This window comes from Schistocerca serialis, chromosome 5 (genome assembly GCF_023864345.2).
Source record: "Schistocerca serialis cubense isolate TAMUIC-IGC-003099 chromosome 5, iqSchSeri2.2, whole genome shotgun sequence".
NCBI lineage: Eukaryota > Metazoa > Arthropoda > Insecta > Orthoptera > Acrididae > Schistocerca > Schistocerca serialis.
In genome coordinates this window covers 263,367,953-263,383,496 of record NC_064642.1, presented here as the reverse complement: position 1 = coordinate 263,383,496, position 15,544 = coordinate 263,367,953, and the positions used below count along the sequence as shown (strand labels likewise).

Sequence of the window (15,544 nt, the reverse complement as noted above, 5' to 3'; positions counted from 1 at the left end):
TGTCAATCACATATGTGGAAAAATATCTTGGGTGGCACACCTTATATTGAAACTAAGGCAGGTAGCGAGCTTAGAGTACCTTAGGGTGACATACTTTGGATTATTCCAGTCACATATCTCATATGGTCTGATTATATGGGGGCACTCCCCTCACATCAAGAACATCTTGAAATTACAAAAAAAAAAAAAAAGGTCTTATGCATAATATATAAAAGAGGTCATAGGGAGCAATGTTGTCCTCTTTTTTACAGACTCAGAATACTCACAATCATAAATTTATACATCTATGTGTCTGTACTCTACATTAAAAATAATATTTCAGAATTTATTGCCAGAGGGGAAATACATGAACACAACACTAGGGCTAAGGGCAATTTAGACATACTGCACCACAGATTAGCAAGAACAGGAAATTCCCACAGAGTTAACTCACTCAAAATGTTCAATAAACTGCCAATTCGTGTTCAGTCTATGGATATAATTTTTTTTTAAATTAAGTGGTACAGCTGGCTTTCAGATCATCCATTCTATGACATTAAAGAATTCTTTGAGATACCTGAGGAGGATACTAGCATTTAAAAGTTGTCTGTAGTTAAACATATTATTGTGTGCTGTGGTTAATAATGTGTAATTACATAGTGTATACAATAAACAATACAATAGTACATTATATTAGATTATAGTACAGCTTATTGCATTAACTTTTAGAAGCTATCCTGGTGTAATTTTGTACACTGCCATGCTTGGAATGTATTCTATAATGTACTGACACTTGTTTATTTTATTATTCTGTATGTACTAGTACATCCTGTATGGTGAAGCCAATATCATTGTAAAATGAGCTATAGCAAAAAAATTCTTGATTCTTGATATCTATAACAATGTCTAATAATAGTAGTGCAGAAGTAAAAGCTCAATTTCCCATCACTAGAGCATACCACACCTCTCCAAGAATGTTGAACAGCTTGTTACAGTGTACTGACAGCAGGGGAAAGTAATGTAACCAGAACCCACAGAAAGGGATGGTGTAGTTAGTTATCAGACCATGCCACAGTATAAACTTGAACTATACAGTTAAGGGTAAACTACTCAATATATCATATGAACAGAGAAAAAAGCCCTTGTCTGGTGATGAGTATGCCTCTCACAACTCTATCCTATGCACCTAGGACTTTGGAATTATTGTATTGCTTCTATATAATTGTTGAGAACAGCTGCTGTTGACTGCAAAAGCCTACAATCTGCTGCACCCTCCTTCTAAAATGTAAATCAATACTGCCTTGCCTAACAAAATGTTTTTGAACAAAATATCATTATACATTACCAAATTGTTTTTATTTATTTCTTCATATGAGATTGAAATGGAAAGATAGTTTGATATTTGGATGGAAATCATGAAAAGCATTCCAGAAACCACATCACAGATATATCTGTCAATTCAGATGAAAGCAGACTGATGCTTTCTCAGAAATAAAGATTCACCATTTTTGGCTGTCCACAAGATCATAATAGTGAATTAACTGAAATATTAGATGTAATGACAGAATGCAAAGCAGAGTGAAAATTACAACAAATACATTTTTTTTTAATTCTGAAACAACACAATACACACCTTCAGTTCAACTTCAGGCAATCGGTGAGCAGCATAGGAAAGCCGTCCCATTTGTTCAGTTGCTTCATCGTATTGTTGAGTCAAATGGGAAATTATCTAAAAAAACAAAACCAGTGTTGAAATAATCTACAAAAAGTACTACATGATAATGGAATGGTCATATTGGTTTCAAAGTGGCAAAAAAGCAGCTCTTATAGATGTGACACTAAGAAATTGCACTTAATATGCATAAAATATTTAAAATCATTGTTGAGATATCTTATTATCCATCTTCTAGTGTACTGATTTTGAGTCACTTCTGTAATGACACCAATATAAATAAACAAGATAAAATTTCTCACAAATTAAATAAAATTTAAGTCAGCCTCAGTTCACCATATCTTGCTATTTGAAATACAATCCGTTAAACAGGTACAATTTTCCACATCAACCAGTGTTTGCCCTTTTAAAGACTAGTAAATAATTTACATTAAAAATGTACTGTGCTGGAGCAAGTAGGCCACAAATACCACAAACTAATGAACCTAAATTTTAGTGAATAGTGTTTTATTTGTCTCGTAACATACAATTTCTAATCAACGATTAGTGTACAGGAGACATGTCAAAAAAATGGATAACACAAATTAGGCCTAATTGGTACAAAGAATTTTAACATTAATACAAACTTTTATTTTTCTTTCCTCCTTTTTGTGAAGGACAGCTACATTCACACACAAGACTATATGTAAATTTATCTTGCTCAAATGTTCAGTTCATCCTTCATGAACTCCTCAACAGTGTAGTAGCAGCATTTGACAAGTATATCATATAGCTTTGTTTTCAGTGTCTCTAGGTTCATACTCAGAACATTCTTTCCTTTTTAGCTTGTTATGAATTTTCATTGCCATATACTGAGGAGACTGCGCATATAGGTTTAAGCGATGAGTGGGAAGCATAAAATTGACTTTGTTTCTCGTGTTATACGCGTGATTGAAACAGTTTTTCTGGAATAACTCTAAATTGCTATGTAGAAAGATGATGTCATCATAGATGTATAAGGAGGGAACTGTTAATAACTGCTGTTTTTCAAATAGTGGGCGACATGATGTCATGATGTCCTTGGATGGGCAGTACACATGTTCCTTATTATTCTTTTCTGTAACTTTAGAATGCACCATATACTGCTTGAATTTCCCCAAAAAATAATACCATACCTTACAACTGATTGAAAGTAGCTGTGGTATGCAATTTTCCTTGTATTCATGTCTGTTGCACCAGCTAATATTTGCATAGCAAATGCAAAGCTCCATAATTTGTTTAACAGGTAGTCAACATGTTTATTCCAACTTAAATTTTTATCTAGGTTTAACCCTAAAAACTTCACAGAATCCACTTCTTCTATATCCTGATTTTTCTGAGTTATTTTAATTTTTTGGGGCTTTGACTGTTTTGTTCTGAACTGGACCATGTGGGTTTTGGGGATGTTCAGTCTTAATCCATTCAGTTGGAACCATGTTTCTAGTTTGTTCATTGTGTTTGTTATGTAGAGAGGGATGTTTTCTGGCTCGTGGTTTTCAATTAATACAGATGTGTCATCTCCAAATAAAATCGATGGAGCATTTATATTGTTCGGTAAATCATTAACATAGGAAAAAAAAAAATATGTCCTAGAATCGAGCCCTGAGGGACACCTTGGGCTATTGTTTTCCATTTTGAATAATGATTTGCTGCATTTGATGAGACAATCACTCTTTATTTCCTATTTGATAAGTATGAAGTAAGCCAATTTAGAACATTACCCTTGATCCCATCTTGTCAAGCTTATAGATGAGTAGTGCATGATTTACAGAGTCAAAGGCTTTTGTGACATCACAAAATATTCCTGCAACTTTATTGTGGTTGTCTAATGAAGTTCCATTAAAAGCCCATTAATATGTTTTAGTGAATACATCATAGGATTGTTTAAACCAAACACTTGGTTACTAAACATGGGAGCTGCAGTTCTGCTTTAATGGCATGTAGACCTAAGTTGTAATTTGCTGAAAGTTCATAAAATTATTGGGTCAATGCAAACAACTTTTCCACAAGTTTTAAGATTTTTAGAGAATTGTGTGACTTTCTTCTGCTGTGATAAATTTCCAAATGGCCTGCTATTCCAGAACTGAATATTGTTGAACTGTCTGATATTGAAAGAGCGTACAAAATTGATATACATAATATGTACTTTACAACTATATAATTGCTGGTAAAAGTTGTGGTTTCTGAGACAGCAGTTCAAGAGTTCTATTCTTGTACAGGCTACTAGTGTGAGAATGAGCTATGTGAGTGAAAGTAATAGCACAAGCTATGAGAAACAATGTGTTTTTACATCATTAACTGTGTGTTGATATGGACTTAGTAGCATCACTTGTGTCGTGAAAATGACAATGTCCTGTAGCATTTTAGACAAGAAGTTCTTTTATTTACTAGCATCAGTAAGACCTAATACTATGAACCATCTTCCTATTAGGAAACAGAACATTTCATGCACTTTGCTGAGATGTGTAGTGCACCTTCAGTTCTAGGGGATTTTGTAGGTTGAACTATATTATAATTTGCTTCAGGACAGGCCTTGGATCAAAGATGCTCAATAAAGTAATTGAGGAAAGTTGCAAAAGACAAATGAGCCTGTGACAAGTCAATACATTTAGTTCTTTAACCATCTCTACACTGTAAATGAAGCATTTGCGTTGTAAAGAATAAATTTTTGTTCCTATAAATGTGGTTCCAGAATAAGATGCATTTCACATATGAGTACTTGATGTTACTATGCTAGTTGATATGGAATAATACTCCTTGTTGAGAGATTGATAATATTGGAGTTCAGAAAAACATGAAATTATGAAAACAAAACTTTACTACACAACTAACTTTCACAATATCATATAACTTACATAGAATACTGCACAGTTATTGCAACCATACGAGGGACTGATATTGCTTTTACACATTGCTCTATCTTTGACTGGATAAGCAATGTATGTGACTGGATGGCAGTAATAGATGGAGAGTGGGCTTATGAGCAAGTCTTGCACCTCTGGCACTCACAGAGAAATGGCCTCCAGGGTTGGGCAGGGTGGAGAGCGAGTGGGACAATGGAGGGAAGAATTGACTAGGATATTTTGTAAGTTGGATGAGCAACAGAATATACTTTGGGTGAAATGTTATTCATCCCAAGATACAATGAAACATAGTTCAAGTGCAAGCAAATAATGTGATTGGTTGCTGGTTCATATTTATGATGGGTTTGTTTTGAGAACTGAAATGGGAAATTCCTTTTCTAACATGTAAAATTCCCTAATATTCACAGGGGTGATGTTGTAAGTTCTCCATGATATTTCATCAGACTCATTGATTGCCATCTTCAGGTGGCTCCTTATGATTGCTGCTCTACTTGTTTTGGCATCCTATATACAGTCATCACCCCCTCCATCAGTACTCTCCTGTTTGTATCCATGCAGTCATCACGGTAGGTGGTGGTGAGAGTGGGGATTGTGATGCCCAGAGGCAAACTATGGTTTCCAGTGTCTGTGCTATGGCTGGCAGATGTGGAACTTACTGCATGGGAACACTCTTTTTCCTTGACTCAGTGCAGAGTTCCACACCTAATTCAGTTGTAGGCTGCTATCTTTGTTAATTAGATCACCTTGGACTCTTATTTCAATGCTACCACAACTCCCAGTGTGGAAGCATTTTACACACACTTGTTCACAGGCACAAACCATCAGCAAACAAAGCAGCCTTCCAACTGAGATTTAACACCTGGAGGCAACATATCAAAGAAGTGGGTACACCAGCAATCAGATAAATATGCATTTAGCAAGTAGTACCTAGACAACTGCAGAAATAAGAAGAGGAGCACAAATCACTAACATACACGCCACTTGTCAGCAATACTTCCAGAAAAGTCAACATAATTTGGAGCAACAAAATGTTAAATCTGTATTTTGCTCACTCCCTAAGACCTTCAACCTACTAAATTCAGTAAAGGATGATATAGGCCCAGGGCCAGATTTAGAGCTGTTGAGGCCCTGGGGCAACAAAGGAGTGGAGACCCCTAATCATTTTTATATAAGTTAAAAAACTTTCTCTTTCAAATGTTTCAATAATTTATTGGAAAAGAAATAATAAAGAGACAAAATAAAATACAATAAATAAATCAAATTAAGATATGATGTTAATGAATGGAACCCTGTGAGTTTTTATGATGAAAAATCATTGCAGATTTTGGTGAAATCCAACTCCCAGTGTAAATCACTTTCTATGCTTAGTAGGGATAACTTTGATGGGCATGTGGGAGCATCAATCTCAACGTATTCTCCAGAGATCCTCTGCCACAAGAAAAGAACTATCTCTGGACTGTGCCTAGAGAGAGTGCTGCAATATGAATTTTGGTCCAAGGCAGTTACATGCATTTATGTTGGCTAGTGATATTTGTGTAGATGTATCTGGTGCATTTCTTACTTATGGTAGTCATAAATACCATCTCTTACTATGATCTATCTACATTGATGGTCATGAAATCTGCAATTCTTTGAATTTTTGCCATTTTTCTTCGTAACAATGTGAATTACATACCAAGAGGTCCCTTCCACACAGCGTAGCCCCCCATGGCCATCGCATCTGCAGTGATGAGCAGTCCCTCTTGAAACATACTGAGAGTCTCACTGAAGTCTTTACAGACCAAAATTATCTGCCCATCATTGTACTAAAACAAATCTCCATGCATTATCTTTCCAGTCACCCATCACCTCCAAAGTCTCACCATCCAGTCACTGAGAAGCATTCTCCTCGTGACTCAGTAGCACATGGGACAGGAGCAAGTGAATTTCATTCTCTGCCATGGCTTCAACTAGCTCTCATCATGCCCTGAAATGTGAAATGTCCCACCCACTATCCTTCCTTCCCCCCCCCCCCCCCCTTTCCCCTCCATTCCCTCCCCACCCGCCAGTGGTATACTGCCGCCCACTGAACCTACACAATACACTCAATCATCCTTACACAACCCTTGCTTCCAACCCCTTACCTCACAGCTCATATCCCTGTAATAGACCTAGATGCAAGACCTGTCCCATAATCCTCCCACCACTAACTACTCCACTCTGGTCACAAACATCACCTGTCCATCAAAGGCAGGGCTACCTGTGAAATCAGTCATGTGATCTACAACATAAGCTGTAATCACTGTGATGCATTCTACATGGGTATGATAACCAACAAGCTGTCTGTCTGCATGAATGGCCAATGACAAATTGTGGCCACCCTGTTTCTCAGTATGCAGCCCAACACGACATTCTTCATTTCAATGTCTATTTCACAGCCTGTGCCATATAGATCCTTCCCACAACACCAGCTTTTCTGAATTGCATAGGTGGGAACTCTCCCTGCAATATATCCTATGTTCCCATGACACTCCTGGCCTCAGCATTCGTTAGTCATTGACTCACCCATCTAGCCTCTACCCTGTTCCCATTCCTGCACTACACAGGCCTCTATTTCACCAATGAACCAAGTCTTTTTTCTTATGTCCTACGTCAACTCTGCATGCTCCCAAGCAGCACTTCACTGTCCCACACCCCTACCCTGATATCCCTCCCCCTACCCACCCCAGCTTCCTCCTTACTCACATCCCATCATGCACTGCTGCTCCTGTGCGTAGTCCGGCTCCAGCTGCCAGAGACTGTAGTCATGTGTGTGAGCTGTGTTTGCATGTGTGTGTGTGTGTGTGTGTGTGTGTGTATGAGTCTGTCTGTTGTCTATTTTTGACAAAGGTCTTGTTGTTCGGAAGCTTATTTTGTCACAGTCGTTTTGTTGTGTCTATCTGTGACTCAGCATCTTTGCTGTATTGTAGTCATCAAAATAAACAATACATCAAGAACATGTTGAAGAATCTTAAGAACAATGTAGAAGGTTGTAAGGATGAAATTTGTGATGGTTGTGCATTAGGAAAGATGCATAAACTACCATTCAGACAAGGAGCAAATCACTCCACAGTTATTTGTGAATTAATCCATGCAGATGCCAATGGGCCAATGAGAATGAAGTCTTTTGGACATACTTGATATTATTTATGTTTTAAAATTATTTCAGTAAATTCCACTGAATTTTCTGTTTGAATCATTAAAATGAAGTGTATGATGTGCTTTTACAATTTTTAAATGAAACTCAAACTGAAGGACATGCTGTTAAAGAGTTTAGATGTAATAGAGGCAAAGAAGTTAACAACAATAGAGTTAAGGAATTGCTTGCATGTAAGGGAACAGAATTGCTCATTCCTCCTAATCTGATGTGAAAAAAAGAACAATTGTTGAATACAAGTTCAAAGCTGAACACAACCAAACTATCAATAGGATTGTGGGCAGAAGCTTGTAATGCAACAATCTATATTTTAAATTATATTGGAAGGTCTTTGATTTCAGATGGATTTTCATATGAGCTGTGGTACAGTCGACCAGTAGGAAAACTTGATCACTTCCGAATTTTTGGTAGTTGTTGCTATATTCATAGAAACAGTTTCATTCAAAGTCTGATGATAAAACTTTTTTGGACAATTTGTGGAGTATGTCAATGACAAAGATGTATTTAGAGTCTGGATTCATTCCAAAACGAAAGAAGTCTTGATTCATGGTGTAAAATTTAAACCACAAATAGTTTGTTATTTTCATAGTGATCATATTAATTTTGACATTCCTTTGCAGTCAGCTTCTGGAGAAAGACAAAGTGAAAAAAAATTAACAAACTTTATTCCAGAGGAAGTGAAGTATTAGATGACAATATTACAGAATCAATAGAATTCCTGAAAGTTGGAGGCTCTGAATTTTCTAAGGGAGATAAAAAATTAGAGAGCAAAAGACATAGAAGAAAACTGAGAAAAGCAGCCTGGATATAAAGTGGCAAGTTGTTGATGCTAACAAAAGTTAGTGCTGATGAGCATAATGATCCAGACCATTTTTCTAATGATTTGATTGATTTGATTTGATTTATTTTGTGTTCCATAGGTCTAACTGTGTTGGATACAGAAGGACATGGAACAAGTCAGTTTTATACAAATACAATCTGATATACAAAAATTTGAGTACATAATTATATAAAAATTTATACAGTAAATTCTTTGGGCAGCAACACAGAAAAAGAAAATACATATTTTCTTAAAATCATTAAAACATTACAGAAAACAGATACAGAGCACACACAGATACAGAGCTCAGGTTAAATAACATTCTTAGTGGCATTATGTCAACTTGTATTATATAATATTAAAATATTACAATTTATTTAGTTAAAAATTCATCTAGACTGTAAAAAGCTTTTTCTAGCAGAAATATTTTTAGTGCTTTCTTAAACTTACTCTTGTTATGAATCTCTGTCTTTATTTCGGGAGGAAGAGCATTGAAGAGTTTTGCTCCAGTGTAGTGGACACCCTTTTGTGCCAAGCTCAAATTTCTGAGCTCGCTGTGTATGTCATTCTTCCTCCATGTGTTATGCTCATGATAATTACTGTTTGGTTGAAATATCTCTATATTTTTACAAACAAAACACATGAGAGAAAAAATATATTGGCATGTAGTTGTGTATATTTTAAGTTTACGAAAACTATTTCTACACGAGTCTCTTGGGAGCAATCCAACAATAATTCTTAAAGCTTGCTTCTGTGCAATGAACACTTTCCTTGCTAATGGCTGGTTGCCCCAAAAAATAATTCCGTACTCAATGAGAGAATGAAAATAGCCATAGTAGGCCACTTTTGCAGTGTTAGGTTCAATACATGTAGTGACAACCCGTAAAGCATAGGTAGCAGAGCTAAGCCTATTACAGAGATCAATAATATGTGAAGACCAGTTCATTTTCTTGTCAATGTGCACTCCAAGAAATTTTGTTGTTTCCATTCTTACTATTGGTTGATTACCACATGTCACACTTATCTCTCTCTCTTTTTCTGTTTTTGTACAGAATTGAATAAAGCTGGTCTTACTGGAATTTAATGAGAGACCATTCACCTTGAACCAATTAACCACATCTGAGAGTATGTGATTAACAAGTTCCTCAAGATTGTTGTCCATTCTACTGCTCATAAAAATTGTGGTATCATCAGCAAATAATGCAAATTTACACAGCAGGCTTGTACGTGATGGTAGATCATTTATAAAAATCAGGAATAATAGTGGCCCAAGAATTGAGCCCTGAGGCACTCCACATGTAATGGAACTCCATTCAGAATCTGAGGAAGTGTCACATACTCCACTCGAGCTATTCAAGACAACTTTTTCTTTTCTGTCTTGGAGGTACGACTGTAGCCAATTGCCTGCACCCACCACTTATTCCTACTAATTTTGCTTTTTGCAAGAGAATCTGGTGATGAACACAGTCAAACACTTTAGATAAATCACAGAAGACACCAATTGCTAGCATTTTTTCATTAAGGGTTTCTAGGACTTCATTTGCAAGTGCGTAGACAGCGTCTTCTGTTGAATGGCCCTTTTGAAAGCCAAATTGGCTCTTGCTGAGAACTCCATTCTCCATGAGATGATCAGTAATTCTTAGATGTATTAGCTTTTCTAGAATTTTGGAGAAAACTGTCAGCAAAGAGATAGGTCGATAGTTAGTTCAGCTTTATCACCCTTTTTGTACAGGGGCTTCACAATGGCATACTTAAGCCTACTGGGAACAACACCTTTCTGAAGGGAAGCATTGAAAATATGACAGAGAATGTCCCTTATCCACACACAAGAATATTTCAATAAATTACTAGATATATTATCAACCCCTGCAGAGTTCTTACTTTTTAGAGACATGATGATTTTTTAAATTTCTTCTACAGTGACAGGATTAAGGTGCATTTCTGAAATTGCATTTGAATATACTGCTTGACAAAGAGTTACAGCTTCATCAACATTGGGCTTGCAACCAATCTGTTGAGTTACTGATAGGAAGTGTTTATTAAAAATCTCAGCCACCATTTTGGGGTTATCTACTAGGGTACCTTCATATCTGATTTTATTTACATCTTCTTTGCTTGTTGCATCTTTTCCTGTTTCTTTTTTTACAATGCTCCAATTATTATTATTAGAATTATTTATTTTCTTCTCATAATAAAGGGCTTTTGATTTCGGTATTATTTTCTTCAAAATTTTACAGTATAATCCATAGTGTTCCCATTTTTCTACATCTTTACAGAATCTTATTGCAGCATAAGTTTCCCTTTTGGTTTTACATGACTGTTTTATACCTTTTGTAATCAACAGCTTACTTGCAGAATTGGAAGCACCCATTCTGACCCATTTCTTGGGAAATATTTCTTCAAAAAGAGCACAGAATTCATTTATAAAACAGTTAAATTTAGTATCAACATCACCATGGCTATATACTAAAGACCAATCCATTTGCTGCAACCTGTGGTTGAAAGTTCCTTTTGCCTCTTCATTCATTACTCTTATGAATTTCCCTTGAGGAAATTCTTTTTTGAACAGATTAACGTCATAAAGAGTGAGAATTTGTCCATCATGATCTGAAAGCCCACTTATAACCTGCCTGATAATATAATTCTGATGTCTACTTACATCTAAAAAATGTTGTCTATCATAGTTTGACACTTGGATATAATCCTTGTTGGGCAGTTTATTACTGATGTCAGCAGCAGGAGAACACACATGTAACAATTATTACAGTTTGCAAGCTTTTGGGGCCAGTGGCTCCTTATTCTGGCAGGAGGACTGAAGAGGAAGGAAGAAATTTGAAGGAAATGGACTGGTGAGGTTTATAAAAAGGGACAGAGTTTTAAAAGGTTGTCCAGAACCCTAGGTCAGCAAAGACTTACCAGACAGGATGAGAAAGAAAGGTGGATTGTTGGGGACTGCACCTGATGAGATTTGAAAAACTGAGAGCTTAAATGTCTAAAAACATCATAAGTAAAGAGCTTAAGCTAAAGTAAACACCTAGCTCTGAACTTAGTGTGTGAAACAATGTGCTTAGATGACAAAATGAGCAGTACGTACACTGACAGTGATAGTACTGTCAGATGCTAACATTTTGCATACATAATCAATGTACTGTCAGTGGAAGAAGAATGTAATTTGAAATAGAAGGATCATACAGATGGTACAAAGATTACAGATGATGATATTACATTATTGGATGTACACATTCTCAGTGTGATTTCAGATGTGTTGTCAGTGGATAAGGAACATACTTCAGAGCAGAACATCAGGCAGAAGATGTGAAGATTACTGTTGCTGAAGAAGTGAAGCAGACTATTATGAAACAAAAATATGATTTAGAAGAGGAATGTCAGAGTTCTTTACATCAGAGGAAGAAAATTGATGAGATGTAGTTTGGGAAGCAAGACAAAGGAAATTTGTTATATGAAGAAGTTGAAAAGATGTTCTTGGAAAATACAGGACTAAAAATATGAAAGATGAGACTTAAAATTTTATTTGCAGTGTTCCTTACTATCAGAGATATGATCAGCGGTGACAACTCCATGGGAGCTCCGGTGCTTGTGTACCCCAAGAATGTTTCTGGAGTACTCAGCAAATAACACAAAATGGTGAAGGTAAATAAAACAGAATAAATAAAAATATAGAAAAAATGGGGAAAATTCAAAGCTGTTGAATATGTCAATATTGACACCATGCTATTTCAGTGGACCATGCAAAAACGGCCCAACACTTGTCAGTTCTCCAAAAACAACTTACAAGTGCTCAGCACTACTCTCTTGTGGAAATATCATAAAAGTTTTTGACAAAAATGTAGGAAAAAATAGATTGCTACTTACTGTAATGAAAACGTGTTAAGTTGCAGACAGGCACAATTAAAAGACACTTACACTAAGCTTCTAGTCACAGCCTTTGTCAGAAAAAGAGAAAGAGAGGAACACACACTATTCATACACACAAGCAAGCACACCACATGCACACACGATCACCAACTCCAGCAGCTCAGGTCAGAATGCAACTATCATGTGGGATGGCAGCAGCAATCTGGAGGGGGCAGGGAAGGAGAAGGAGTAGTACTGTATGAGTGGAGAGACATAGGAAAGTAGTCTGGCAGAGTGTGCAGAATGCCAACAGGTGAAGTGTCAGGAGGTTGTTGAGCAGGGAGGTGGGGTAAAAAGGAGCAAAAATTAGGGGAATGTGGAAAGATGGGCAAGTGGATTAGGAGAGGGTGACAAATAAAGGGACTGGGAGATGAGAATGGGGAGGAGATGATAGGACAGAGGGGTCAGAAACTGTTGAATGGAGGATGTGGGGACAGTATGTTACCATAGGTGCAGTTCAAAAAAGCTGGTGGAGGAGGAGAGAATCCAGATGGCTCAGATAATGAAGTAGCCATTAAAATCAAACTTGTTATGTTCAGCTGTGTGTTGTGCTACAGGGTGGTCTACTTTTGCTCTTGGGCACTGTCTGGTGATGGCCATTCATCCTGGTGGACAGCTGATTGGTAGTTATACCAATATGTGTGGTGGTTGCAGCAGAGCTGGTAAGTGACATGGCTGTTTTCACAGGTGGCCTGGCTCCTGATGGGGTCCTGTGACATGACTGGAGAAGGAATTGCTGGGTGGTTGGTTTGGGCGGGTCTTGCACCTGGGTCTTCCATAGGGAAATGATCTTTGTGCCAAGGTACTGGAACTCGAAGTGGAAGAGGATTGGACTAGTCTGTTATGGAGGCTGGGTGGGCAGTGGAACACCACTGTTGGAGGTATGGGAAGGATCATCCATGGAATGTCTGTCATTTCAGGGCATGATTATAGGTAGTCAAAGCCCTGGTGAAGGATGTGGTTCAGTTGTTCCTGTCTGGAGTGGTACTGGGTGACAAAAGGGGTAATACTTTGTGACCAGTTATTGGAGGTGATGGGAGGATTGGGGGTATGAGGGTAAATGGCACGAGAGATGTGTAAGCGGGTTAGGTGTGGGGGGATAGTGCCTGTCTGTGAAGGCCTTGATGAGATACTCAGCATACTAAGCAAGGGTCTTCTTATCATGGCACATACATTGCTCCAGGTGGCCAGGTTGTGGGAGGTACTCTTTGGTGTGAAAGGGATGACAGCTGTTGAAATGCAGGTACTGTAGGTCTTTGGTGGGTTTAATGTGGATGGATGTGGATGGAGCCGTCAGAGAGGAGAAGGTCAGTGTCTAGGAAGGTGGCTGACTCTGTTGATGAGGACTAGGTGAAGTGGATGGGAGAGGTGTTGAGGTTGTGAAGGCATGAAGATAGGGTGTCTTGGCCCTAAGATCACATCATGAAGATATCATCAATGAACCTGAACCAAATTAAGGGTTTGGCATTATGGGAGGCTAGGAAGGTCTTCTCTAGATGGCCCTTCAACAGGTTGGCATAGGAGTGTGTCATGCAAGTGCCCATGGCTGTGCTGCAGATTTGTCTGTATACCTCCCTTTCAAAGGACAAGTAGTTGTGAGTTACAATAAAGTTACTAAGGTGTATGAGGAGTGAGGTAGTTGGTATGGAGTCTGGAGGACACTGGGAAAGGTAGTATTCAATAGTGATAAGACCATGGGCGTTAGGGATGTTGGTATATAGTGAAATGGTATCAACAGTGATGAGCAGGGTTCCATGATGTAAAGGGGTGGGGACGATGGAGAGTCGGTGAAGGAAGTAGTTGATATCTTTGATGTGGGAGGCTAGATTACGGGCAATTAGTTGGAGATATTGGTCAATGAAGGCTGAAATTCATTCAGTGTGGAGCACAATAACCAGCCTGAATGGCTCATCCAGGATTGTTGAGTTTGGAGATTGCAGAGTTTGGGGAGAATGTTGAAGGTGAGTGTGTAGGGTGTCATAGGGGTGAAGAGGGAGATAGATTCAGGGGAGAGGTTCTGGAAAGGGCCTAAGGTTTTAAGCAGGGATTGGAGGCTGTGTTGGACTTCTGGGATGGGATCACTCTGGCAGAGATCATAGGTGGAGGAATCAGAAAATTGGCAGAGACCTTCTGCCAGGTAGTCACTCCAATTCATAACTCCTTTGTCTGCAGGTAGAATTATTAGGTCAGGATTTGTGCTGGTCAATGAGGGTCAAAATTCTTTCAGTGGGTGCACAATAACCAGCCACAATGGGATATTCTTTCTTCTGCTGAAAGGTTAGTAATCTGAGGAAGAGGCCTGGGGAAGGATGGTGAGGTTAAGTTGGAGGTAAGGGTTTCCTGGAAAGTGGCAAATGGATGGTTAGGTGGGAGGGGGGAGCAGCACAGTTGGATGGTGGTATGAACTGAGGGAGTTGGGGTTCAATGTTCCAATTAGGTTGGTTTTGGTTGGAGGAATTGGCAGCAAAGAGGTTTTTCCATTGCAGAGATCAGGAGAAGGAGAGAAGGTTCTAGTAGGTCTTTGAAAAGTCCGGCATGGTTAAATTCGGGTGTAGGGCAAAAGGTGAGGCCCTTGGATAGGGCTGAAACTTCTTAGGAACTGAGGGTTTTGGTGGAAAGATTAAGATCAGTGTTACAGGAATGTTTATGCTCTGGATTTGGTGAAGTGCTGGTAGGGAGTTTTTGGGAATGTGGCAAGCTGAAAAGATCAGCAAGACAGGGTCTAGGTGTTATGAAGGGTGGATGAGGAGGAACACTTTGGGTAGGGTAGGGTTTGGATAGTGGTGCCAAAAGCAGTAGTAGGATGTTAGTAAGTTGCATAACTTAAGGAGGTGATGTCTGGGAAGCTCTTCTAGGTGCTGGAGAGCAAGGGGTTCAATTGCACAGGAATGTAGGATGGAGGAAGCATTGCAGAGAAATAGTATCTTGTGGAGTGAGAAGAGGCTGTTTTTGAACATTCTGCCCAATAGGCAACAGCTGGCAGAGTTGTAAACTACCTGCTTTGCATCGACAGATATTCACTCACTCAGTACCTTTCTTTGTGGAGCATTAAATTTTTGTTTACATCTTTTTATTGCATAACACAGAATCATTTACAATTT

At 38.2% G+C, this 15,544-nt stretch overlaps 1 protein-coding gene across 1 annotated transcript in view; it reads right to left on the bottom strand.

Annotated features, from left to right (window-relative positions):
- Window positions 1-4,031, bottom strand: part of LOC126481889 (uncharacterized) — a 206,099-nt gene extending 202,068 nt beyond the window's left edge. Inside the window, exons 1-2 of the mRNA XM_050105848.1 lie at window positions 3,960-4,031; window positions 1,613-1,708 (exon numbers count right to left, since the gene is read on the bottom strand). Of these exons, the coding sequence (XP_049961805.1) occupies window positions 1,613-1,708; window positions 3,960-4,031 (168 nt within the window). The remainder of the gene's footprint in view (window positions 1-1,612; window positions 1,709-3,959) is intronic.
- Between the last annotated feature and the right edge of the window lie 11,513 nt (window positions 4,032-15,544).